At 42.0% G+C, this 26,474-nt stretch overlaps 2 protein-coding genes across 2 annotated transcripts in view; one reads left to right on the top strand and one right to left on the bottom strand.

The window, feature by feature from the left end:
- Positions 1 to 26,474, top strand: part of Fyco1 (FYVE and coiled-coil domain autophagy adaptor 1) — a 77,377-nt gene that overhangs the window by 42,220 nt on the left and 8,683 nt on the right. The window contains exons 12-15 of the mRNA XM_059269019.1: positions 1,597 to 1,746; positions 2,349 to 2,560; positions 5,457 to 5,601; positions 22,371 to 22,466. Coding sequence (XP_059125002.1) covers positions 1,597 to 1,746; positions 2,349 to 2,560; positions 5,457 to 5,601; positions 22,371 to 22,466 — 603 coding nt within the window. The remainder of the gene's footprint in view (positions 1 to 1,596; positions 1,747 to 2,348; positions 2,561 to 5,456; positions 5,602 to 22,370; positions 22,467 to 26,474) is intronic.
- Cxcr6 (C-X-C motif chemokine receptor 6) lies at positions 11,975 to 17,272 on the bottom strand. Its single transcript, XM_059269020.1, has 2 exons — positions 17,192 to 17,272; positions 11,975 to 13,769 (listed from the first exon to the last, which is right to left on the bottom strand). Exon 2 carries the CDS (start codon positions 13,767 to 13,769, stop codon positions 12,720 to 12,722), a length of 1,050 nt encoding a protein of 349 aa, XP_059125003.1. The 5' UTR covers positions 17,192 to 17,272; the 3' UTR covers positions 11,975 to 12,719.

Genomic DNA, 26,474 nt, shown 5'->3' with positions numbered 1-26,474 from the left:
TGCTAACAAGTCACTCACAACTTTTAACTTTTTCTTAAAGGAATTAAAAATGCAAGATAAAATACTATAACTGTATCTTCCTTCCTTCTTTCCTTCCTTTCTTTGTTCCTTCCTTTCTTCCTTTCTGTGACAAAACATTGACAAAATCAACTTAAGAGAGGAAAGATTTATTTTGGCTCGGAGTCCAGACAGTTTCAGTCAGTCTTGGCAGGCAAGGCATGACAGTGGGATTGGTTCAGTCCATGTCTTAGCAGATGAGAAAGTAGAGACTGCTAGTAACCCACCTCCACCAGCCATGCCTTCTATCCCAAAAGTTCCATGGCCTCCTCAAATAGCACCACTAGCTTTGGGGTGGGGGACGAAGAGATCAAACACATGAGGGGTTATTTCAAACTCAAGTTATAATAATTCTGCATCATTCAGCCTCAACAGGAATCAACCCATGACCACTTTTGTTTTCCCACCTCTAGATTGCTTTGAAGCAAAATCCAGACATATTACTTTATCTATGAACACTCCATATCAAACTTTCCAAGACAAGGAATCTTTTTGCTTTGTTTTGCTGTATTTTATGTTAAGACAGGGTCTTACTATGTAGTCTTGGCTAGCCTGTGACTCCCTATGTAGTTAAGTCTGGCCTCAAACTCACAGAAATCTACCTGTCTATCTGCTTCCTGAGTTCTGGGATTAAAAATGTATACTACCACACCCAGCTTCCAAGACAAGAGCTCTTACACAACTATACCTTGAAAAATGAATGTGTCAAGAGACACTTGATAAAACCCAAGGCAGATAAGATTTCACTCACTTCCACTTGTGGTAGCAGTCATGAGTATACCATGCCTAGACCTACTCACTCATTAGAATTCCAGGTATTTTCTTGAGGAATGTGGTAGAGAAACCAAGTAGCATTCTCACATTCGAGGGTGTGAGTATCTGGCTTCCTAGGGACATAGAGGTCAGATGCTGTGGACTAGCTGGAAGAACAAGCTGGTCCAGAAGATGAGTCAGCCTGTCTTCTTACAGTTTAGGTATCTGTGAAAAAAGCCAGCCATCTCTATGTTCCTAACCCTTACCCACTTCCAGAGGACCTGGGTTCAATTTTCAGCATCCACAAGGCAGCTCACAGCTATCTTTACAATCCTAGGGGATCAGATACCCTCTTCACACTTCACAGGCACTACACACACATGGTACACAGACATACATGCAGGCAAATTGCTTATTGCATGCACACTCATAGTATGCCCATTATCAACTTGATAGCATACTACTTCCAGTAGTAATTTGTTTTTGGTGTTAGATACCTGAATGATATATCAGTGCTGGCAGTTCCTTGTGGATGACACAGCCTTTTGTATATATCATGTGCCTCTTACATGCTCTCACATACATGGGGTCAAAGAACCAATGTTTGGGGGCTCCTTTGGAGATGTCAGCAGAGAGCCTGTGTTTTGGATTCCTGTGTTTGGGGAGGGAGCCTTTACAAGGAAAGTGATTTAGCTTCTATGGCCTGGAACATTTGATATCAGCTTTCTGAAATGAAGCAGGGGTCATTCTCTGCTTCTCATGGATTCTTAAAATGTATTATTGCAGGGACAAAGATGCACTCTGGCAAAAGTCTGATGCACTGGAATTCCAGCAAAAGCTTAGTGCTGAAGAGAAATGTCTTGGGGACATGGAGGCCAACCACTGCCATGACTGCAAGCGGGAGTTCAGCTGGATAGTGCGGCGGCACCACTGCAGGTTAGCTACCAGCAACTCACCAGATCAGGACAGATGGCTCTGGTGAGGGATCTGAGATAAGTGTGGGCACCATAACCATCTATCTAGGAAAAGCACTTTGCTTCCTAGCAGGACACTCAAGGCCCCCGAAAGGAAATGTGAGTGGGATTAAGAGGACTCACAGGCATATGATATACTCAAAGACCAGCAACCCTTTAGCTATTCTTAAGCCAATGTGGGAATGCAGATGGTGCCAGAGAACACAGATGTTATCAGCACATAGGAAAGATAGGTAAAGAGAAAGGGCAGATTGGTAGTTGGGTACAGGTAAGTGCTCTCTTAGAGACTTACCACTCCCAACAGTAAATGTGGAATGCATACCTGTAGCCTGATGTTAGTCAGACCTTTTCTCCCTGCCTCGAGGACCTATGGAAGTAAGCCATTCTCTACTAAGCTCATCATGATGGTTTTGTTGGAATCTTATGAAATGGGCTTAAAAAGGTCTGGAGAGTCATGGGCCATCAGGAGCCTAACACAGAGACCTGTTGTGGTGCTTAGCAGATCTCAGTGGTGCACAATCCTTTGTGTACCATCCTCACAGCCTGTGCTTGTTTCATTCCCAGGATATGTGGCCGAATCTTCTGTTACTACTGCTGTAACAACTATGCTATGACTAAGCCCAGTGGCAAGAAGGAACGCTGCTGCCGAGCCTGCTTCCAGAAGTTCGGTGAAGGCCCTGGATCCCCTGATAGCAGTGGTTCTGGCACAAGCCAGGAAGAGCCTAGCCCCATGGTTTCACCAGCTGAAGCAGGCCCCCAGGCCATAGGAAACCCAGGTCAGGCCTCTGCCTCCTGAGTTCATAGATGTCACTGCTTTCTCACTATGCTTTCTTACTTGAGCAAACTTCATTCAATACTTCCCAAACTGAGGTGTCTAAGAGATGCTAAATATATACTACCACCAGCCTAAAACTTTCTTATATTGCTGGGGTCGATAAGCGAGTAACTTTTCTCCTGCCATGATTTGAGTGTGATTTAAATATGAGTGTGTTTACACACATACTACCAGTGGAATACACTCCATACATTGAAGAGTCAGTCCTCCAGGACCTCCTTCCTGATATTCGTTATCTACCCTATGGTAATGTAAGACCAGTAATTATACCTTTTCAAAAGTTAGTATCGTTCTCCCTTTCTCTTAATGACCAAGGAGAATGTATTCTTTGTTTCCTCCATCTCAGCCAGGAAACAGACACAGGATTTAATTCCTGCTACTTCTGCATCCAGATCACCCTAATAGGTGACCCAGGCTGTCTACTAGACACTAGCCAAGGATCAGAGCTGAGATGGCAGAAATGGGACTTCTCTCTGTTCAGCCATCACTGCTGGCTGCAGTTAATCCTTCTGAACTCTCCTTTGATCTCAGCTTGGATGCAGGCTAAGAAACCTTCAGAATCCTGTTCCTCTCTTGTTTAAATGAATCAATGGGCCCTACCACTCAGGAATGGGATTTTTCACACACAACATTGGGGTCTTCAAATCTTTCTCAGTCTTTTAAAAACTGAAGTTTGCAAGTCCTACATATCCTGTATATGCATTCTTTATCAGATATGTTTTATAAATGTTTTCTCCAAATTTACAGCTTTTCTTTTTGAAGAGTAGAAGTTGTAGTTTTGATAAAGTAATATTTATATCATGTTTTATGTATCAATTTTTTTTATGTATCTAAGATTGTATCTAATTTTGCTTACCCCTGTATTCAAAAGGTTTTTTCTTTTAAAAATTTTGGGTTTGGGGTTTTTTTGGGGGGGTTGGTTGGGTGAGTGGGTGGTTGGGTGAGTAGTTTGTTCGTGACAGGGACTCATTTCGTAGCCCAGCTGTCCTGTTACTCTAGGTAGTCTCAGCTGGACTCAAACTCAGAAATCTGCCTGCCTCTGGTACCTGAGTGTTAAGCCACCACACCTGGCTTCTTCTAGTTTTTATTATTTTAGGAGTGTGTGTATGTGTGTGTGTGTGTATGTCAGTAACCTGTTTTGAGTTAATTTGGGGGTAAGATGATAATATAAGTAGAGTATGGGGTGGTTTTATCTTTTGCTTTGAACACCATTAGTTAAAAGTCTATTTTTTTTTTCTTCAGAATTACCTTTCTATGGGGGATAGAGGTAGAGTGATTGCTTAGCATGCACAAGGCACTAGATTAAATCCCCAGTCTCTCTCTCTCTCTCTCTCTCTCTCTCTCTCTCTCTCTCTCTCACACACACACACACACACACACACACACACACACACACACATCATTTTTGTATATTTGCCAAAAGCCAATTGAAAACAACAACCAACAGAACAAAAACTGACCTCATATATTTGAGTCTGTATCTAGACTTTCTTTCATTCCTTACTCTGTGGTCACCATAGAGTCTATGTTTTTTTTGTTGTTTAGTTTTTGGTATTTTTAGTTGTTTGAGACAGAATTGGTTTTTCTATGTAGCCCTGGTTGTCCTGGAACTCACTATGTAGACTGGCTAGCCTCAAACTCACAGAGATCCACCTGCCTCTGAAGTACTGTGATTAAAGGCATGTTTATACTATGTCCAGCTGGTTACCATAGATTCTTAATGCATCTTACTGACAGGCAAAGAAAGCCCTCCAATTTTGTTCTTTATTGAACATATAAATTTTAGAATAAGTTTCTCAGTTTCTAAAAATAAATCATGATGAGGTTTTCATTGGGATTTCATTGGATTTGGAGAGATTTGACATCTTAATAAAGTGATGTCCATTTCAATCCATGAACATGATATAGCTTCTGTTTACTCTGGTCTTTGTTAGTCCCTTGGTGAGCATTCTTTTGTATTTCCCTTGCCTATTTCCCATTCCTTTGTCAGCCTCAGAAAACAAATTCAGGAGTGTAACTGAGTCCTTTTTGTCAGTTTGTTCTTCTTGTTCTCTGTTACAGAAACTTGAGAGGAAAATCATTACCTCTAAAGCAGAGGACAGCTAAACTGTTCTTACTTAGTAGCCTAAATGCCCTTGCCCTATCTCACCAGTAGGTATTCAGCAATGACAAAGTGATACTATGTTAGGGTGCTGAGATCGCTTGTTTTGATTTCTTTCATTTTCTGTCTGTTCTTTTTTTTTCTTCTGCCTCATACTTACCCTTATATTAAACACGATACATGTTTATGGGTAGCTGTCTGGCACAGTGGCCTTCAGATTGAGTGGTCAAGGTCAAACACAAGACCCAATGCCTCCTGTAGCTCCCTGGATAGAGAGAAGTTCTGTTCTGCCCAACAATGAACTGGAAGGGGGAAGGGGATGCAAGTCAGGTAATTTCCTGCTTCAAATTATTTCTGACTGTGTCTATGGAGCAAGGTCTCATTGGATCCATATATTTTCTTTGTTAGTTTCTTTTCTGATATAGTTTTGATAGTTGTTTTTTCCTTCTAAATAAGGGTCCTAGAGAATGTGGAAGTAGCTGAAATTTCTACTTTGCCTTTGAGAGAGGTCTTAAGGCTGTATATTCAAAATCTTCTGTAGTCTCTCTGTTCTGTAATGTCCTAGTAGTCTTTGTCTCATACCTACATAGAAGAGTAGTCAGTTAAAAAACCATTTAAAATGTATTCCATCAGCTTGTTCTCCATAACAGCACCGCTCACTTCCCTATGTTATCTTCAGTCTTATGCATAATGGTATGTATGTCTTTTTCTCTCCTGCTTTGCCTCCACCAACCAGGAGCAAATTCAGTCTGCAGACCACCAGATGATGCTGTGTTTGACATCATCACTGATGAGGAATTGTGCCAGATCCAAGAATCTGGCTCCTCCTTGCCTGAAACACCCACTGAAACTGATTCAATGGACCCAAATATGGCTGAACAGTGAGTAGATATCACCTCCATTTCCTAAGTACTCATTAAATGCCTGTTCCTTGTACTTTCTTATCAAAAGACCAGGAAAATAAAATAGTAGAAGCAGGATTAGCTGTCTCTGGCAAGGGAAAATGCCCCAGCACAGTGTTCAGAGTAGGGCGGCTCTTAAAAAGTGACAGGGTTCAGGAAACATTCAGGAAGGAACTGTGTCAGAAATTTCCTGGGAAGTGTATGTGTGGTGCCAATTCAGCATCTTCACTAAGGCCAGTCTTTGGCTTGGACAACTGTATTAGCTCAGGCTGCTACAGCAAGAGACCACAGATTGAGTGACTTAAACCATGGAAATGCAATTTATTGCTATTCTGGAGGCTAGATACCAAAGATCAAAGTACTGGCAGAGATTTCTTCTTCCCTGGTTTGCAGATGGCCACCTTCTTGCAGCATCTTTACACAGTCCCCTGTGTCCCTTAATCTCCATTTCATGCCAGGACACTGGTAGATTTTTTAATCACCTCCTTAAAGGCCTTTTGCAATTAAAATCAAATCTATGATATACTGAGACCCTATGAATCCATGAGCCAAATACATCCTTCCACCCTTAAATTACTTCTGTCAAGTATTTTGTGATGAAAACGGTAGTTATTGCAGAAAATTGGGGTCGTTGTGATTAAATCTGACTATGGTTCTAAGACCTTTGTGGAAGACTGTGGAAAGGTTTGGAGATTCCAGCCAGCAAAGCCATAGAACACTGTAAGCAGAGCTTAGTGAACTGTTCACAAGACCAGAATGCCACTAGAAATGTGTACAATATAGACTGTGCCCATTAAAGTTTTGGTTGGGAACAAGGACTTTATCAGGAATTGGAGTAGAGGTCATTAGTGTTACATTCTGGCTAAAAAATTAGCCATGTGTCACTTGTGCCCTGAAACTTTGAGTGATGCTGAACTTAAAAATAATAGACTAAGGACTGGAGAGATGGCTCAGCAGTTTAGAACACTGACTGCTCTTGTAGAGGACCCAGATTCCCAGCACTCAAACTTATCAGACATCAGATAACCATTTGTAACTCCAGTTCTAAGAGTTAAGACACCCTCTGACTACCATGAGCACCTACACACACATGATACACATAATCTCATGTAGTATCCACACATATACATTTAAAAAATGAATTTTAATTTATTTATGTTCTGGCCTGTGCTCTTTGTTTCCTGATCTACGTCATATGAACAAGCATCTTTCTCTCACTTTACACTCCTACCAAGCATAGCATTCAGGCTTACTATTCTCTAATTTTAGCCAAGTTTATGAGCATTGGAGAAAAAAAGCAGAACAGCAAGATATAAAAGTATTTAGCTTGGCAAGGAAAGAAGCACAATTGTATCTGAAGTTGTATACAAAGTAACTGTGGACAAAGTAGATAAAACTGCTAAGAGATTAATGCCACTAAAAGGAAACAACTGCTTTGCATTGGGTCAGTAAGAAATAAAAGGACCCTAAGGGAAAGAGCCCTTTCATCAAAGGCTTCAGAATATAAAAATCTAAATGCTTTTGACTTTCCTTTAAAAAGAGAATGTCTGAAAAGACAGAGCCACACCTAGAAAGTATTTTTCCAGGTTTCACTACATAAACACTCCTACTTCAGCTGTGGTCCAAGAAGACCCAGCTACTTATCAAGCTGGCAGCAGAACTTGACATTAACCACATGGTGCTGGCTTTGTAGGCATTGCAGAATGTAAGAATTGCAATTCATGGACATTTGCACTAAGAATCTAGAGAAAAGAATGGGAGGCCAGGCAATGTGTAGTAGGATCAGATTCTCTGGTAGTCTATTAGTGGGCTATGCATGCAAATTTGAGGGGAAAGCTTAAATTGCAGTGGAGACCCCAATATATTGGAGATAGCAGGAATGTAATATAGTTTAAATTTTGTTTTTACAGTATCTCACAGTTGAGGATGCCTTAAGTCTCAAAGGGGACTTCAAACTTGGAAGTTTCAGACAGTGTTGAGGCTATTAAGACTACAGGTCTTTCTTTGAAGCTGAACTAAGTACATTTTGTATTGTGAGATGGCAGTGAGCCATTGGAGGTCAAGGGCTAAATGTTACCTTCTGAATCTGAAATGTCCCTGGCAAGTCTGTTTTGAATGTTTGGTCCTAGGCTTGTGGCACTACTTTGAAAGCTGTGGATCATTTAGAAGGTGTGACCTGACTGGTGGAAGTAAGTTAGAGAAGTTTCAGGATGAGCCTATGAAAGTTTTACCTACCCCTGGTTCCAGCATGAGTTCTCTGCGTCCAACCCCAATGTCATGTAAATAAGTCTAGATGGAGCTGCTCTACCATGCTTTCCCTGCTATGATGGACTGATACTCTCTGAGCCAGAATAAATCCTTCCTTAAGTTGCTCCTGTCAGATATTTTATAAAAGCAAAAAGTAGCAAATATAATCTCAAAATTGCTTGGCCACCTTTTCTTCTGGTGAAAGACTTCTGTGAGCTCATGCTGACTCACAGTGAGATCTCTCTCTCCTACTCAGAATCCAAAATAGAGCCAGGAGTTACCTGTCATCTTTATCATGTCAATTTCTGCCACATGGGAGGGGCTATACTTAATCTTCATGAGGCTGTTAGCCTAGATTTTAGGCTTCAGTGTATCTCCACACTTGTGTATTCTCTGACTAAAGTCACTGAATTCAGCTCATGAACAAACCTCTTCACTGCCAAACCTAAGATAGCTCCTATTCACTGTTGCTTCTATGACTTTGGACCAATTCCCTCCTTCCTTAAACACCTCTCTGACACATACTGGTCAGTAGTCATCAGTGTTCACCCTAACCCCCATGACCCAGTGTTCCCCAGGGTATCTTCTCTTCCTTTAGCAGTAAACTACATTCTGCCCTTGGTACCTGGCAAGCTGCATAGACAGAAGGGTGAATAGACTAGGAGCTAAGAGCCCAGAAGGATGCTATTGATTTGAAAGTGTCTTCTCACAAACGCCTGTAACCTGCATAAGGTGACTGTTCTCTAGCTTCCTCCCTCATCCTTTCACCTTCCTCTTTCCTAGTAGGAACAGAAACAGAAAGCTTCTAGACTACTGACTTGTATGTGTAGTTTTTGGTCATGGGAAATCAGGAACTGTTTCAGAGAAAGGAAACTACTAGCATGCTGGCCTGCAGCCACCAGCACAGATCTGGGACTGGCTGGTGGGAACCCATGGTCCTTATATCTCACCTGTGTGAACAAAGAGCCACCTTTCTACACTATAGGTTGTGTGTTAGCATGTATGAGAGTTTTTCCTTAGCATTTCTTTCATTCCCATGTTTAAAACTCAATCAAAGACCACAAGAGTCTGAGAAAGTATGGGAAAGAGAGCCCTGGACTTGCACCAGCATCCCTCACAGGAAAGTTAGAGGGAAAGGTAAGTAATTGAGGAACACAATCTGAGGAACAAAGTAATGAAAGAGGAATTAAGCTCTGACCCTTCCTGGAAATGATAGAACAAGGAAAAGTCTCCAAATCCAGCTTCACTCTCACAAGGAAACATAACAAGATTTCCTGGTAACAACTGCCTTTTCCCCAATTCCTGGCTTATCTTGATTGGTGATTCATAGCAGGAACACAGCCCTCACCTGTAGCAGATAGATGTCCTTTACAACTTTTTAGACTTTCCTGCAGCCTCTCTCTTAGTGTCCTAAACACCACTACCCAGATTTCCACTTGTTCTCAGAACTGAGGTGATAGGTAGTTAGCTCCCTTGGCCTGTACCCAGCTCACACACAGCCAGTCTCCACAACCTGGCCTCTTCTCTAGGTACCAGATATACCGGCCATTCAGGGTGAAGAGCTTAAGCTCCAGACCCAAACAAGCTTCCAGGCCCCATGGCCATGGCAGTGTAGCCTCTAAATGCAGCTCCTTTAGCTGTTCAGGAGAGCCTAGAATACCATCTACCCCTCCCTAAGAAAAGCAATTGGAGAAAGGATCTGGGCCAGAAAACTCCTGTGGAGATAGGTGATTTTCCTGATGTTGATGCTGAGTTTTGATGTCAGCCTGGCCTGTACGTGTCTACTGTGTACACATGCTTCTCCGTATCTCAACTTGTAGCCTCATTTAAAAAAAATAAATAAATAAAGGCCTTCAGGTACCCAGATTACATGAAATGATCTGAAACCTACTCTCAGAGCCTGCATGCCAGCAATTGCTTCAAAACCAGGGCTTTCCGGCCAGAGTGCTTAGTGGGGGAACTGTGGTCACCAGCCAAGAGATCTGATACCTGCTATCTCAGAAACGAAACAAGGACAGGATATGGTGATCATGGTTAAAGTTCAAAAGCCACCTTATGCCTGCATTAACCCACGACCTTTGACTACAGAGGAGTACAGAGCAGGCAGGCCCTCTGTGGTATAACACCTGCCTGAAAGCTCTGTGGCCAGTGTTTAGGGGCAGAGAGGCTGCTAACAAGGACCAGCCCTCACTCAATTTTCCTCTGAGAAGTGGAGATGACAGTACCAAGCTGCCTGTAAAACATCACTAGTGACTATGGACCTGAAGAACCAAGCAGCTGGCCAAGGTGCTACTTTGAAAGCTCTGTGGAAGCCAGAGTGGCTGACAGCTTCTGGATTCTGTGTTCCCTTTTCTGCCTTTTTATGGCACTATCTCCTCATCCAAGACACCAAGAATTCCTGGATGATCAGATGCCTCTAGAAGAGAGTCACCATGCATTCACTTCTCAGAAGACATAGCTATCTGTGGCCTTCATATGTCTAACTGAAGCCAGAGCCCATAAGCACTTCCACCATCCTCAGAAATAGGGAGCCCAGTGGGAGGGGAGCACATAGCCTTTGCTGTCAGGCTCTGAAACATATCTAGGACAGTCTGAATTCAAGCAGGGTCCATGTTCATCCAGCTCTTCCCCCAACTCCACCATAGCATCCTGGCCATCAGCAGTGTTACAAATAAAGATGAATGCACGGAAGGTTAGCCTTATCACCCTGTATAGAGCAGGCTAGTTGTTTGAGTAAGCACTTGCTTGGTCTTACATGTCACTTGTACATAGCAAGGAAGTGTACTATAGCCCTTACGTGTATGTTTGATAAAACAGTACATGGGACCATGTGGGTACTTCCAGGGGTAGTCACATTTTGATGAGCTGAAATTCATGTGGCATGCCCTGCACGTCCAGAAAAAAGTACACAACAGTCTAGTCACTCCACCCACTCATGGGGATGGCATAAGGAACCTCTACTAGATCTTCTAAGAAATAACTGCTGCCAGTTTGGAGACCTTTTACCTACAAATAGATTGTGCTGTGGGGTGATTTGATTTGATTTGATTTTGTTTTGAGACAGTCTCATGTAGCCTGAGTTGGCCTCAAACTTTCTCTAGATGAGAATAACCTTAAAACTTTTGACCCTCCTTCCTTCACACTCAAACGCTGGGATTATAGGTGTGTTTCACCACACCCAATTTTAATGTAGTGCTGGAGTCCAAATCCAGGACTCCATGCATGCTGGGCAAGCATCTACCAACTGAACTACTTCCCCAGCCCATTGTGCTAGGTGTTTCATATGTGTTATCTCAAGTCCTCCTCAAATCAACTGAGAGACATGTGCCGTCTCACTAAAAAGAAATGGCCAAAGGTTAAGAGATTTGTTCAGGTCAGGTATGCTGGCCTGGCTTTAACCCAGCACTTGAGAGTGGAGACAAGTAGATTTCTGTGACTTTGAGGCCAGGCTGGTCTATACAGCAAGTTCCAGATTGGTCAAGGCTTATAGTAAGGGAGGAGGGAAGGAGAAGAGGGAGAAAGGAAAGAGACGAGACAAAGGGAAGGGGCTACATCATGAGTGCAAGCATGTTGACAGAGGTTGAGATGCATTTGTTCCAGGTCTTACCTAGCGAAGGGCATGGAGGCAGCCCTAGGCTGCTCTCTCCAGCCCCTGAGCCCAGGATTAGCTAACCTCCTATGCATTCTGGTCAGCCTTTTTAGGTAGATGTTGATTTTTAGGTAAATGATTTGGTGATACAAGTACCCAGCAAGCACCTATAGGTTGTCAAGGTCTAGTCAGTATCAGTCTAGTCTGGCATATAAAATTACCTCATCCTGGAGCAGTATTATAGAGTTAAAATAAATGCACCCCACATCTTGGGCAGGAGCAGGAAACCACCATGAAAGCAAGGTTGTTACCACTGGTATAGTCTATTTCTTTCATAGACCACTGCCCCCAAGTTTAATTTTAACTTATTTCCTTTATTCTAGCTGGGTTGTTTTTGTGTTGTTTGTGAGGGTTTATTTTGTTTTGTGTCCGAGGCATACCAGATTAAAATAGAATGTACCTAAAGGTGAAAGCAGTTTGAAAACTTTTAAAATGTTTTATTTCTTAGCCATGAAACTCATAATATTTGATATATTTGTGTGTACATATTTATTATGTGTGGCAGGCATTGGAAAGTTCTGTTTTTGTTTTTGTTTTAAGATGAACAAAGCCACCAGAGTCCCTCTAATAATGCTGCTTAGGTTTGTTATAGTCTTAAGCTCCTTTTTACACATTTTTCTAGCATTATATTAAATAGCATTCAGCTATTTATCCTGGCCTAATTTCAGTCTCTTATGCTGTACTTTCAAAAAATAATCCAAGAAAATATAAGCATTCCCACCAATACAAAAGTCAGACCCCTGGATGAATCAGAGCTTGGTCTCATCCTATTAGGTGCCCGGTGACCAGCACTTGTGTGGGGAGTTTCTCAGTTCTCCACTGCTTGCCCATAGAAGAATCTTCTGAAATCAGGAACCTTGCATGACACGTGCCATCGACAGCTTTGTTGATGCAACTCCTCTTCAACTTTTAGCCCCAAACTTGGTAAAAGAGAACCTGAGGTCTCCAGAATTAGCATTCTTAGGGATGGAAGAGAGAAAGTGCTTAAAAAATAATAAGATATTTCTCCTTTGAACATTGAGGCTTAGATATTAGGAACAGGATATGTTTATATCTGAGAAGCTTTGTATACCAGCCACAGTTTTCAGTGACTTCTCCACAAGAGTCCGAATACTATAAGCAAAGCCTTTCTTGTTGCATCCAAAGGACATAGCCATGCTCCTAAGAATTCCAATGCTAGTTTCTCCAAGTCTGGCCAGGCCTACTGCAATTGGAACATGCTGGTGGTCTCTACATTGTGGGAGGCAGAACAAGTCTTAGAACTGTCCTCAGAAGATTTCCACTGACTTGAGACTCCCAAGTGAGGGAGGCAGCCAATGTCCTTCACAAATTTCCAGAGGTTCTTTCGGAACTTTAAGCCAACAAAGGCATAGAGCACAGGATTGAGGCAAGCCCGAAAGTATGCTATAGCCTCTGTCACTAGGATAGCGTACTGAAAGCTAGTGATGATATAGTGCTCCCAGCTTGTGCTCTGGATTAACATGGCAAGATTGAAGGGTGTCTGGGTCAGCAGGAACACGGCCACTACAACGAAGATGATCTTTAGAGATTTGTGCTTCTGGAAGCCTCGAGCATGAAGCAAGGTCTTGATAATGCCTGAGTAGCACATAATCATAGTGAGCAGTGGCAAGAAGAACCCCAGAGTCATCTGCGTGGCAAGAACCACAGTAGAAATCACCTCATTGTGGTACTGACAGATAAGCTTATCAAAATGTTCAACATTACCATAGATGATCTGTGGCAAAGAGACCAACAGGGAGACCACCCAAATGAGCAAACAAGTGACCTGGCCCCAGATCTTCCACTTAGCCTGCTGGTTAAAGACCTTAGTAGCCTGGACCACCACAATGAAACGATCCACCGTGATGCAGGTAAGAGTGAGCATGGACACGTAGAAGTTCACTGTATACATGCCTCGAAGAGTTTTGCACATGACTGTGCCAAAGACCCACTCATAGGTGCCTGCATAGGCCCAAAAGGGCAGAGTACAGACAAATACCAGGTCAGCCAGGGGCAAGTTCACCAGGAACACATCTGTCAGACTCCTCAGTTTCTGGTAGAAAATGTATATAATCAAAACCAGGGAGTTCCCTACTAGTCCAAGGACAAACACCATCAGGTACATGCAGGGCAGAAAGATCTCCTTGAACTTTAGGAAGTATTTGTGCTCCTGGCTGTTATCACTGGAATTGTTGGAGAGCCAGGGATCTGCCTCGTAGTCATCATTCATGGCGTCTGTTGTGGCAAACATCTGTGAGTCAAAACCCAAGAGTTATATTTGGTTCTGTCTGAGTGATGCTTTTTCTTCCCACTGTCCTTATTAATTGCATTTAGGAAACAAATTATCGTCTCTAACCCCACTCATTATCATGCTCAGTGATAGCAGTATGCTGAAGGTAGCCATTTCCCATGGGAAACTGCTCAGTACTCTTCATTAACCCTAAAAGTCTCAGACTCCTCCCATGCATATCCCATAAAACACTATGCTCAACTGTTTTAAAAAAAGTTACCATACAATCAATTGGACACAGTAGCCCTTTGGTTTTTGGTTTTATTTTGTTTTGTATTTTATGTGTTTATGTATTTTATGTGTATCGATGTTTTGCCTGCATGTATGCCTGTGAGCTCTGTGTGTGTGCAGTGCTTGCCAAGGCCAGAAGACATTAGATTGCCTGGGACTGGAGTTACAGATGGTTGTGAGCAGCCATGTGATGCTGGAATTCAAGTCCAGATCCTCTGGAAACTGTCTGGTCTTAACTGCTGAGCTGTTTCTTCAGGCCCACAACTGTTTGGAAACACAGGCTGCTGTCTATCAGAGAGGCCTGCTTCCATCTTCTTGGGTCTCATAGCAGGTGCCTGCCACTCTCTGCCCTGTGCTGGTCAATTTTATATCAATTTGATGCAAGCTAGAGTCATTTGAGAAGGATTCTCACTTGAGAAAATGTCTCCATAAGATTGGCCTGTAGGCAGGTCTGTAGTGCATTTTTTTTTTAGTGCATTTTCTTAATGAGTGATTGATGTGTGAGGGCCCAGCACATTTTGGGTGGGGACACCCCTAGTCTAGTGGTCTTGTGTGCTATAAGAAAACAGGACAGGCAAGCTAGGAAGGAACAAGCCAGTAAGCAGCACTCCTCCGTTTGTGCCTCTAGGTTCCTGTTCTCAGTTCCTGATCAGAACTGTGATCAGGACCTGTGAGATGAAATAAACCCTTTTTTCCCAAGTTTCATTTGGTCATGATGTTTTATCACAGCAACAGAAACTCTAACTAAGATAACCACACTTGGTGTTAAAAATTATGAAAGCCAAATCAAATGCCCCTCCAAAGAAGCTTCCTTACTGGTATCCTCAAGGGTTTGGGGGATGACAAGAACTGTGTCTGACTGGGGAGTTCTTCCTGTGTACTCTTCTTCAACTATATAGTGTAAAGGGCAATTGATGGAGCAACAAGGGAAAGAAAACCCCTAGGTGCCCAGAACTTTGACTACCAGGGAATAAAGGTGTTTTTCTGACTCCCCAAACCAAACTTTTCCATTTATCATCTCTTCAGTTTATGGCATCTATGCTGGAGTCTCAGATCCTGGAGAATTAAAATGGTGCATGAAGTAGGGTGGCTGCTAAATAGGTTTGTAGCAAAGACCACATGCCTGCCTTTCTTGCCCAGGACTTCATCCTCCATGGCTGTCATGTCTGTGACCCTGCTCTGCCCTCTCACTTTACCAAGGACCACAAGTAGGACATAGGGTAATGTAACCTGTGGCCTGACTGTAGGGGCCAGGCTAACCTTGCCAGTGTCCTGGATACATATCCCACTAGTGTGGGTTCTAGAAGATGTCTTAAGATGAGCAAGTGTTTGGATAGAACCTCTAAGATTTACCAAGACAAAATATTCCCTGGTCAAATGAGGGCATGTGAAAGTTGAAGACATCCTCTTTTTTTAATCCATGTGGTCATTTTTTGCCCTGAAGTTGAGTCCTAGGAGGAAACAGTGTCCACTCTGATGGTTCTGCAACCTCTACCTTCCCTAAAGCCATAATTCCTTTTCTCACCGTCAAGGAAAGACTGTGCCTTTAAGGCCACTCACAGTCCCCAAGCCTAGACCTCAAGGCTAGGTATCTGGTCTTGATAGGCTGGAGTTAGGCATCCTGCTCCACAGCTTTCTGAGGTGCTAAAATAAGGTCAGATATTGGTGTGTATGTTATTGACTCACATAGGGACGATTTATTTTTCATCATTTATAATATGAAATAAACAGCTTTACTTTCCTAAGGATATCATCCAGTTCTCTGTTGTTGCCTGACTTGTATTTGCCGTTTTGTTGTCCCTGTTTTTTCTGGATCCAACCCTAGCATGACTCTTCAGAAAATGTATAGATTCATATTCAATGTTATATTGACAGATAGGGGCTAGAACGTACAGAGTATTGAAAATCATTGGACTGGGGAGATGGACATCAGTAAAGTGCTTGCTTTACAACCATGAGGACCTGAGTTAATGCCCTAAAACTCACATTTTAAAGAAAGGTGAGCATGCTGGTGTACACTTGTAATCCCAGCACTACGAGGTAGAGACATATTCCTGGGGCTCACTGGTCAGACAATCTTATGAGCCTATAAGGTGAGTTCCAGGCCAATGAGAGACCTTGTCCCAACAAAAACGGTGAACAGTACCTGAAGGAAGACACTTGCTTACATATGCACGTGTACCCACAAATACACAAGTATACATGCACACACACAAAATCACTGCCCCTTATACAAAATGTTAAGAACATTTCTTTATCTATAATCAAAATGTTGATTTATAAAAATGAAAAAGTAGTAAACTTGGGACATGATGTAAAAGCATGATAATAAACTATAATTGTATCTGAAGCATAAAATGTAACTCAAATATTTAAAAAGTACTTTTAATTATTTTGGAAGTTTCATTGTATTTAAATTACTGAAAACAGAATAAATAGAAAAACATGCAAAAAATCATGAGCTATTATGGTTATAACAAATAGATGGCACCCCCTAATCTTCCTGCTTCCACCTCCCAAGTGCTGGGATTGCTGCCACACCTAGCTTCTTTCTGTGATCACAAACCTTTTTGAGAATCTCATTAAAGCTGTAGATCTTCACTGAGAAATAAGTAAAGGTCTATAATTCTAGGACTTCATGAACCACATATTCTATAGACTCTTGTTTAAGAATTTTATAATTTTGACTACAGTCTTAAAGGACCAAACTCTGTTAGCATTGGCCTTTGGCTGGCAGAATTTCAAATTACATAATTCATCTCCTTTTTATTTTTCTGTAGTCTACAGTGTCTGTAGTTTCACAGTGATTCATACTGAAAAAGAAGTGAATGGTAATTGAGGATTATAGCTTGTTTTGTAAGATACAAAAGAACAGAAAATAGAAAAATTATTGATAAAAATAGGAGACCAGCAACCAGACTGCTTTATGTTCCTGGGTGGAACTGGTTACTCCATTACTACCTTTCTCATCCTTTTATAAGCACTTGCTGTATGCCAGAACCAATAAAGTTTTCATATTTCTCTAACCCTTACAGCAACCATGGGAGTGGGGGGTGGAAGCCATGTGTGGCTGAATTCAGGAGCTTACATGGTGTATACAGGTCATGCTGCAGGGAGGAATCTAAGAGAACCAATAAAAACAAATGACTCACCAATCGGGAAGCCCCAGTAGCTTTGTTCCAGAGTGAAGTATGCTCACTCAAGGTCTGCCTCTGCTTCTCTATGATGTGTGATCTGTGTTTCCGTCAAATATTTAAGAGCTTTCAGCTAGTGACCTACCCCTTTCTCTATCCCACAGGCAGAATCTACATGACAGTCTTGACAAGCCCGCCCACTTAATTTGAGAGTCAAAAATGAAGCATGATTCTGATGCTTCATACTCCCTTTTTCTTGGCTTGGCACATATTCTGATGTTAAAACCTGATAGGTTTCCATTTGTTAACTAAAAGGGAGCAGTAAGTAGATTTGACTTTTGTCCACTGAAGATGGTGGACTTTGTCCATTGAAATTACTTTGTTTATTGGTCACACATATCTTTGGAACACTTTGGGTCTAGGCCAACACAAAGTCCATGCTATGAACTAGGCTGTGTGTAAATATCCAACATGTACCACAGATGTCTCACAGCAACCGTGAGGGCTCCATTTATAGATGAGAACGTATTTTAACCAGAGTTAAAATAACTAGTGAATTCAGAGCTATAAGCTCAGGTTTCTGGTCATTCCCAGACCAGTGGACCAGGTTGCTTATAGGTGTCTGGCTGTGCTGGAGGGCCTGGTGTAGCTCTGCAGTCAGCCCCACAGGTCCCTGGCAGGCAGTGCCCACCTACCAGGCTTGTCTTGTCTAGAACTGCCTGGGGTTGCCCTCCTGGACCTTCTCCGTGTAGTAGACATGATCTTAATGCAGTCTGGTTATTAATTTCCATGAGCTAACATTGCTGACTTCTCTGGGAGATTACCCTGGAAGTCAGGAACTGGGAGTAGGACCAGAATCTAGAAACTAATATTCAATTTTGCTGTAAGACAGGTGTGCCAAAGGATTCCATGTACAACTGTTGGGTTTTGCTCACTTCCTCATGGATGCAGTGAAAAATGAACAACGGATGAATAAATGCATAGGCTGCACCAAATACTGAGAGGAACATAGTTGAAGCACCTCTCTTAAAAGAACCCTTTGGGAGCTGGAAAGATGCCTCAGCAGTTAAAGAGCACTTCTTGTTCTTGCAAAAGACCCAGATTTGCATTTACAGAGTAGCACTAGAATGGCCTGAGCTTTGTCAAGCTTTGCTATATTCTTCTCAGGAATCATTTGTCTCCCCCAGTGAGAACAGAGTCCTATCTCAACCCTTTGTGATTGTGCATGAACATCTATAGGAACATGCACGGGTAAATGTAGGAGATTGGATGTGTGTAGTTGAGAGTGTGTGGTACTTTTGTCATAGCTACACTGTAAGGAAAAGTTCTGTATAAAACAAAAGATTTGCAACTAAATTCAAGGAACTAGTTCATTTGGGACCACTTTACAAAAAAAAAAAAAAAAAGCCGTTTACTATTTATATTTGTAGTATAATTGTTCCAAGGTCCTTAAGTTCCTTTGAATCAAAGATCTAAACTTCTCAAGAGTGAGTACCCAGTTGTTTGTGTCTTGCATTTCCTCTGGAATATTTGACGATCTAAAATAGAATTGAGAAGAGAATGGAGGGAAAGTGGTAGGCACTCTTGATGCAGTCTTATTTTAGAAGTTGTGCTAACCTGTCACCTTTTAGAGAAACCTGGCATTCTCATGTCAGAACTGTTAGAATGTCAGAACCCAAGGTTTTTTTACATTTCCTGCTATATGGGGGAGAGGTTAGCACAGGGCACTAGTGAGTGGCAGAGCTGTGGAGGACAAATTCATGGCTGAATATCCCTGAGGAAATAGACAGCCATTTGCAAGTGAGCCAGGAATGGCTTATTTATCAGCAACTGTTACTGGTCACAAGGGTGGGGCTGCAGGTTTGTGTGTTGTGATCAGACTATAGGAACTAAGTCTTCAGAAGCCAAGAACTTAGAAGTACTCTTGTTGGCTTGGTTGTTACATAGAAAGGAAGTCAGTTACTATGGTGCATGTGTCCTATGCCACACTGTGTAACACCAGCCTGTGTGGTGACTGAACCCCTGAAGTATAACTAGTGCAAACTTGGATCTGAAATTCTAGTTTATTTGATTTTGATTAATGTAAGTTTGGACAGTGCAGTCTGAACTGAAGACTCCCAGTCCCCTGCTGGAGCCTGGGATTCAGTGAAACAAGTGACAAAATGGAGAGAGACCTCCAAGGAAGACCATAATAAGCAAGACATCACAGGCTGCTAGGCATTCCTCAGGTGAAGCTTCTGTTCTTGGCAGAATTGTTGTCTAATAATAAAATGAAAAGCAAGTTAAAATATTTAGACTTGTGGAAAAGAAATGCTAGAGGTCTAACTGGAAGTACCCAGATGACTGCTTGCCCAGAGAGGTATGAGCTTTTGATCGCTTTGGGGGTAGGGCCCTTAGCCTCTGCCTCGTTTCTGCACCTCTCAATTCCTTTTTACTTCTTAAGATTTTTATGTGTGTAGGTATTTTGCCTGCATGTATGTATGTGTACCATGTGCATATAGTGTCTGTGGAAGCCAGAAGAGAGTGTCAGATCCCCTGGAACTGAAGTTACATATAGTTGTAAACCACCATGTGAGTACTGGTATCCAAACCTGGATCTTCTGGAAGAGCAGCAAGTACTCGTAACAGCTGAACCATCTCTCTGGCTTCAAAGATTTATTATTTAGGTACAACTGTGTATGTATGCGCATGTGAGTGCTCATGCCTAAAGAGGCCAAAAGAAGGCAGAGTGTTGGATCTCCTGGAGCTAAAGTTGCAGGCAGTTGTGAGCCACCTAACATGGGTGCTGGAAACTGAATGTGGGTCAATGATTAGCAAGTACTCCTAATCCTTGAGCCATTCTTTATTCTTTAGTAAATTGGAGTATTGTTACATCCACCTTTGATGGCATTTGGGATAGGAAAGTCCCTTACACTGAGGCTTATAATACATATATTTGTTAAGCATAGACTGTGTATGCAATGATATTCCTAGGGAACACTTGAATCATCACCTTAGAGCAATGTTTCTCAACCTGTGGGTTGCAACCGCTTTGGGGGTCACATATCAGATATCCTGCATATCAGATACTTACATTGTAGTTCATAACAGTAGCAAAATTACAGTTGTGTAGTAGCAATGAAATAATCTTTATGGTTGGGTGTCACCAAAAATGAAGAACTGTATTAAAGGATCACAGCATTAGGAAGGGTGAGAACCACTGCCTTAGAGGGAAGAACATATCAATGGACTGGTGGGCATGTCACTCTAAGAAGCCAGAGAAGCTAATAGTAGGCCCTACTGCTGAAGCAAGGAAGGGAGAAAGGTCACTTGAGAACACCGATTTTATGGACTTCTGAGAAAACTGCTTCAGTAATAAAGAAAGGACATGGCTATAGAAGGAGATAGGTTGCCCTCTAGTGGTCCTGCTTGTGTTTCCTGCCATTGTCAAATTTGCTTTATCCCTTAATGCATTTACATGACTACCTAGGAGAGACCGAAGTTCCCAAAAATGCTGCAAGGCTTTTGAAGCTGAAGTAAACGTGCCTGAGATCCAGGCAGACAGGAGCCTTTGGTGAGAGGAGAGTTTGAAACATACTGACCATATCCATGGAGCATTTCAAAAGAGTCCTCCAGAACTCTTGAGACTAGTTTACAACATTTGGGGAAAGTCATGCTGGGCAGGAGACCTTCCTAACTAAGGCCTTCACGTGAGAGCAGACTGTTTTCTTTTGGGGCATAATTGTCAGCTGAAGTTTGTTAGATTATGAGACCCCTGAGAGCTACTAGCCAAGCTGAACATAGAGTCCTGGATGGGAACACACTAAGCTGCCGTCTATTCTGCCTTGGAGAAATAGTTAGGGCTTGAGTACCCATCCAGGAACTTTTATCTGCCAATGTGTTTAGACAGTCAGTAATTTTTCAGGTGTTCACAATGTTCTATGGTCAGATAAATACAAGAACACAAGATAAGGGCACTAACAAGCAAAGAAACTTCCATCCAAATCTAGCTTGAATCAGTGAATTTAATGGTGTTACTTACAGGTGTATGGGTAACATGGGGAACTGACACACCAAAAAGCACAATCTAGAATAGGTGAGAACTCATAATAGCTGCATCTCTGGAGTTCTCTGTACAGCTTTCAGATGAAAAGAGTCTCCTCTCTCCGCCAATTATTTGCTGCTTTAAAAGTGGGAGTAGAGGAGTAGGGGGATGGGACTTGTGAATCTTGTACCTTTCTTCTTCTTTCCTTCCTTCCTTCCTTCTTTCCTTCCTTCCTTCCTTTTTTATCCTTTGAGACAGGGTCTATCTATGTAGCTAGTCCTGGTTGTCCTAGAATACTCTGTAGACTAGGCTAGCCTGGAACTCATGGAGATCCACTAGCCTCGGCCTCCCAAGTGCTAAAGGCATGTGCCACCATGTCAGGCAAACTGAGTTCTATAACTTTTATGCACTTCTGTCATTAGCTTACTGAGTCTTAAGAGCTCTCTCCTCCGTCCAGAAGGGAATGTTTGAATGAGGAAGAAAAAGCTAGACAACTGCCTAAATTCACTGACTTTTTAAGAGACAGATGTTATATGTGACACTTGCTCCCTGTGTATTGGTGGTCCACAGAGCACACTTTGGAAACTGGGACAGCCCCAGTGCTAATGCAGCTCCTTCTGTACTCCTGATGGTGCATTAGGAAGGAAAGAAGAGGTAGGTATTCACCCTGTCCTCTTTGTATATGGCCCTGTCCCATCTCTGCCTAGACCTATTCTTGTACTGACTGGGCTGCAGTCAGGGTATCTGATTCTGGAACCAACTTTGCAAGGGCTCTAGTTCTTGTGCCCCATGGCCAGTACAAAGGAAGAAGGAGACAATGGTGCTGGTATCATGCCTGCCTCCCCTATGTATAATAATGAGATCTGGTGCCCTCTTCTGGCATGCAGGGATACATGCAGGCAGAACACTGTATAGATAAATAAATGAGAGACAGAGACAGAGAGAGAGAGAGAGGGGGGGGGAGGGGGAGAAGGATTTGCTGATGTGGAAGAGGAGAGTGACTCATTGGTGTGATTATACTCACGCACACTCCTTCCTGGCAATCTCTTACAGCCCTGTTGTCTTCCCTCTGCTGTCCCCACTGAAGTCCTTACATGACTCCATTATAGACTTCAGGCTACATGATTTTGTGTGCTAATAGCTAATGGCTTGTTCTCCTTTGTGATGTTTCAGAGACACCACATCAAACTCACTAACCCCTGAAGACACTGAAGACATGCCAATGGGGCAGGATGCTGAAATCTGCTTGCTGAAGTCAGGAGAGCTGATGCTGATGTAAGTGGCAAGCTGCTAAGTGGACCTCTTGTGCCAGTGGAAAGAAGTCCCAGGAGAATAGAGTATGGAGGAGGGACACTGGTCCTATCAGAGCAAGAGCTGGCCCCACCCAGTGCTCTATTTTACCACCAGTGGAATGATGCAGATCTTTGAGTGCAACGGGGCCTTTCTCAGCCTAGATGTATGTGATTCAAAGACGCAGATGCCAATCAGTCATAACCAAAGGACATACATCCAGCCAAATGGGCAATGATTAAAGACACACATATAGGAGTAAGTAAAGCAAAAGCAGGCATTGTTCAGAAAAGTTAACAAAAAGTAAGAAAATTTAAAGAAAGTGAGAAGAGTACTAAGAAAGGAAAAAACATTGAGCTGTTTTCTGGGGGCAAGACTTGTAGCAGGGAACTAGACAAAGACTGAGGTGATTTCTGTTGACATAGGCTAATTCTCTGAGCATATCACAGGCCAAGCCAATTGAAGAATCCCATACTCTGCATATTCTTCACCCAACTGAAGAGATAATTGTATGCTTTTCACATGCTGCTTACACAGGGCAATAATCACATTTTGAAGTGTTCTGTTCATCTCTGACTAGCTTTGTTAACTGTTTGGTCTTGACTGTCTGCTGGCTACTAGCCCTCTAGTTGTTGATTTTTACAGGTGTTGCTGGTCTCAGAACTGGGTGGAGTCTGTTGGTAGTTCATTAAATTATTCTCTTTGTTCTTACTTATATGTGGCCAGTTTGTAGAGCTTGTTTCATTTTGTTGTTTTGTTGTAGGCAGTGCTTGGAATTGAACTCAGAGTCTCATGCATAATAGACAGGTTCTTTACCACTGAGCTACATCGCAACCCCACTGGCTTGTGGTGTACTTGTTTGTGGAGAGGTAACACTAACTCTGTCACACCTACTAAGATCTAGCTGTAGTTTTTCTGTGTTGCCTCATATCCAGCTCTTTGTTTACAGGGTGACCTGGGGTGGTCTCCTCTTTGGACTAGGTGGAAGAATCGTGTTAGGAGCTATTCTTACCCACAATTCAGTCTGTTGCAGCTAGCTGAATTAGAAGCAAGAATATGTGAAAGGGTAACAGTGCTTTGTATTGTGTCTCTCAGTAGAGCCATTATGGAAGTGGGAACCAGCCAGAGACTTATATATGTCGCTCAGTAGGGATGTTGTGGAGAAGAAACCAGCTAGTGCCTTGTGTATGTCCTTCAACAAGCCATTGTGGAAGTGGGAACCAGCCAAAGACTTATATATGTCCCTCAATAGGGCTGTTGTGGAGAAGGAACCAGCTAGTGCCTTGTGTATATCCTTCAGCAAGCCATTGTGGAAGTGGGAACCAGCCAGAGCATACAGACACTGGCTTTTTTGCCCGGAGCCCTGTCCTACCTCTTATTTGGTCACTTTGGCTATCTTATACCCGGCTGTAAGCTCTTTTTTCCCCCTTCCTAGGTGTTTCAGGCCTCTCTATTTGAACACTGATGTCTATTTTAACTGCGTCAGGGGCTTCAATTTGTACTTTCTACTTTTAAAGCACAATTTATATACATTAAGATTTGTCTTTTAGCCGAGCGGTGGTGGCACATGCCTCTAGTCCCAGCACTGAATCTCTGTGAGTTTGAGGCCAGCCTGATCTACAGTGCGAGTTCCAGGACAGCCAGTGCTACACAGAGAAACTCTGTCTCAAAAAAACAGAAAAAAAGCCGGGCGGTGGTGGCGCACGCCTTTAATCCCAGCACTCGGGAGGCAGAGGCAGGCGGATCTCTGTGAGTTCGAGGCCAGCCTGGGCTACCAAGCGAGTTCCAGGAGAGGCGCAAAGCTACACAGAGAAACCCTGTCTCGGAAAAAAAAAAAAAAAAAAAAAATACTTTTAAAGTGTATATTGCTTAGATTTTAACAAATAATATGGTATCATAAACAACATAACTACAAAATCAGTCTGTCACTGGAAAGTTCCCTGTGTTTCTTTATAGTCTTTCTTCCCTGCCCTGTTCCTTTTTTTTTTTTTAATGTTAGTTTTGTTATTGTTAATGGTGGTTTTTTTGCTTGTTTTGTATGGGTGTTTTACCTACATGCTTATCTGTGCACCATGCACAAGCCTGGTTAGTGCCCACAGAGGCCAAAAGAAAGCATCAGATCCCCTGGAATTAAAGCTACAGACAGTTGTGAGCTGCCATGTAGTTGCTGGGAATAGATAGAATCCTGCTGAGCCATCTCTCTAGCCCCTTTTGTTATTGTTGTTGTTTTTATTATAAGAGCAATGAATTTTTGTTGTAGAAAATAGAAATAATCAAACTATTTTGGTCTACCTAAATACCAAACAGAAGCAGTCTCCAAAGATTATTAAATTTATTTGGGAGTAACACTGCAATGGGAATGAAATACCTAGTAAGCTGTATGACAAAGGAATGTTGTTAAAAAGACAAGAGGAAGACTACTGTTTTGAATCCTTAGCTACCATGATCCATAAAAATGGTGTTATCAGTCCACCATTGGACACATATCCTTGCAGATATGTTATGTGCAATTTCAGAGCCCTTTGTGAAAGTTTGTAGTTCTGGAAGACTTTTGTGTTAGCTCTTATGAACAGGCATCATAAGAATGAGATTCCCTCCATTACAACCTGCTGCTTTTTTTTTTTTTTTAAGTTTTGGCAAAGGTAACTCTTTTATTTATTTATTTATTTATTTATTTATTTATTTATTTATTTATTTATTTATTTTAAGGCAATACATGCTTTTATTTGGGAGAGAAAAACCTGCAAAGGGTTGGAGTCTCTGTAAGAATCAAAATTAGATCACACCCTCTATTTATAAGCTGGGATAGTTATAGGGCAGAAGGGGTTGGGGTAGGAGAATTAAGTTGCTAAAATGGACAAAGAATGGTGAGTAAAAGAATAAGAAGTGAAAGATAAATATCTCTTGTGGACAGCCATTATCAGGATTCTGCAGTGGGTGGGAGAGGCAGGAGTCTAGCAGGCTTTAGCTGTAGAATGCTAATTACAGTGGATTGAGAGAGTTGACTCAGTTCTTATTCTCACTGCTTTCACCAGAGCTGTCTGTTTACTTTTATATGAATATATACTGGTAGTTTTTTTTTTTACATGAATATTCTAAGTTTTCTCTTATGTTATTTGTTTCTTTGTTTTAGTTTTTTTTTTCTTTTGAGACAGGATCTCATATAGCTCTGTCCTAAAACTTGGTATGTAGCCTGGGCTGGCCTTAACCTACTGATCCTCCTGCCTCTGCCTCCAAGTGTGGGTTATAGCACTTAAAGTTTTCAAGTTTTTCTAGCTTTAGTATAACTTGATACCATAGAGTTAGTTTTTCTAGTGTGGATTCCAGTGGCTGCATTGCCATTGCTGAAAGAACCATTCACTCATTTGCTAACATTTATTCATTACTACATCAAGCTCATTCGGCCACAAAGAAGACAAAAGACCCCTCCTGGGGGCAGATTTTATGTTATACTGAGTAATGACAGACAATGAACAAGGAAAATGAGCAAATAAGAGAATACAAAGTGGTGCTTGAAATAGAAAAATGTAACTGAAGAGTAAGATTAGAGGAGAGGGAAATTCGCAATTTCATATAGACTGACACTGTGGTGGTAAGACTTGAAGGAAGTGAAGAAGTTGCTAGATAGCCATCTGAAAGAATAATATTTCAGGCAGAAGGAATAGCCAGGACAAGGCCTTAAGACAGGATAGTCCCTAACAAGTTCAAGGTGTTAGAAGTAAGTTCAGGGATGCAAAGAAAGAGACTACCACTCCAGTTGAAGTGTCTGGACAAGGCAAACTTTATTCACACTAGTTTATTTTGTTTTGTTTTTAAGGTTTATTTTAATTTTGTAAGTGTGTGTGTCAGTGTACGTGTGTGTGTGTCTGTCTGTCTGTGTGCCAGTGCCTATAGAGACCAAAGTTCCCCCAGGAGCTGGAATTACAGGCAATTGTGAGCTACTCTACATGAACTCTGAGAACTGAACTCAGGTCCTCTGCAAATAAA

This window comes from Peromyscus eremicus, chromosome 7, assembly GCF_949786415.1.
Source record: "Peromyscus eremicus chromosome 7, PerEre_H2_v1, whole genome shotgun sequence".
Taxonomy (NCBI): Eukaryota; Metazoa; Chordata; class Mammalia; order Rodentia; family Cricetidae; genus Peromyscus; species Peromyscus eremicus.
Note: the sequence above shows the minus strand (reverse complement) of the source record. Positions and strands in the feature narration are given on the sequence as shown.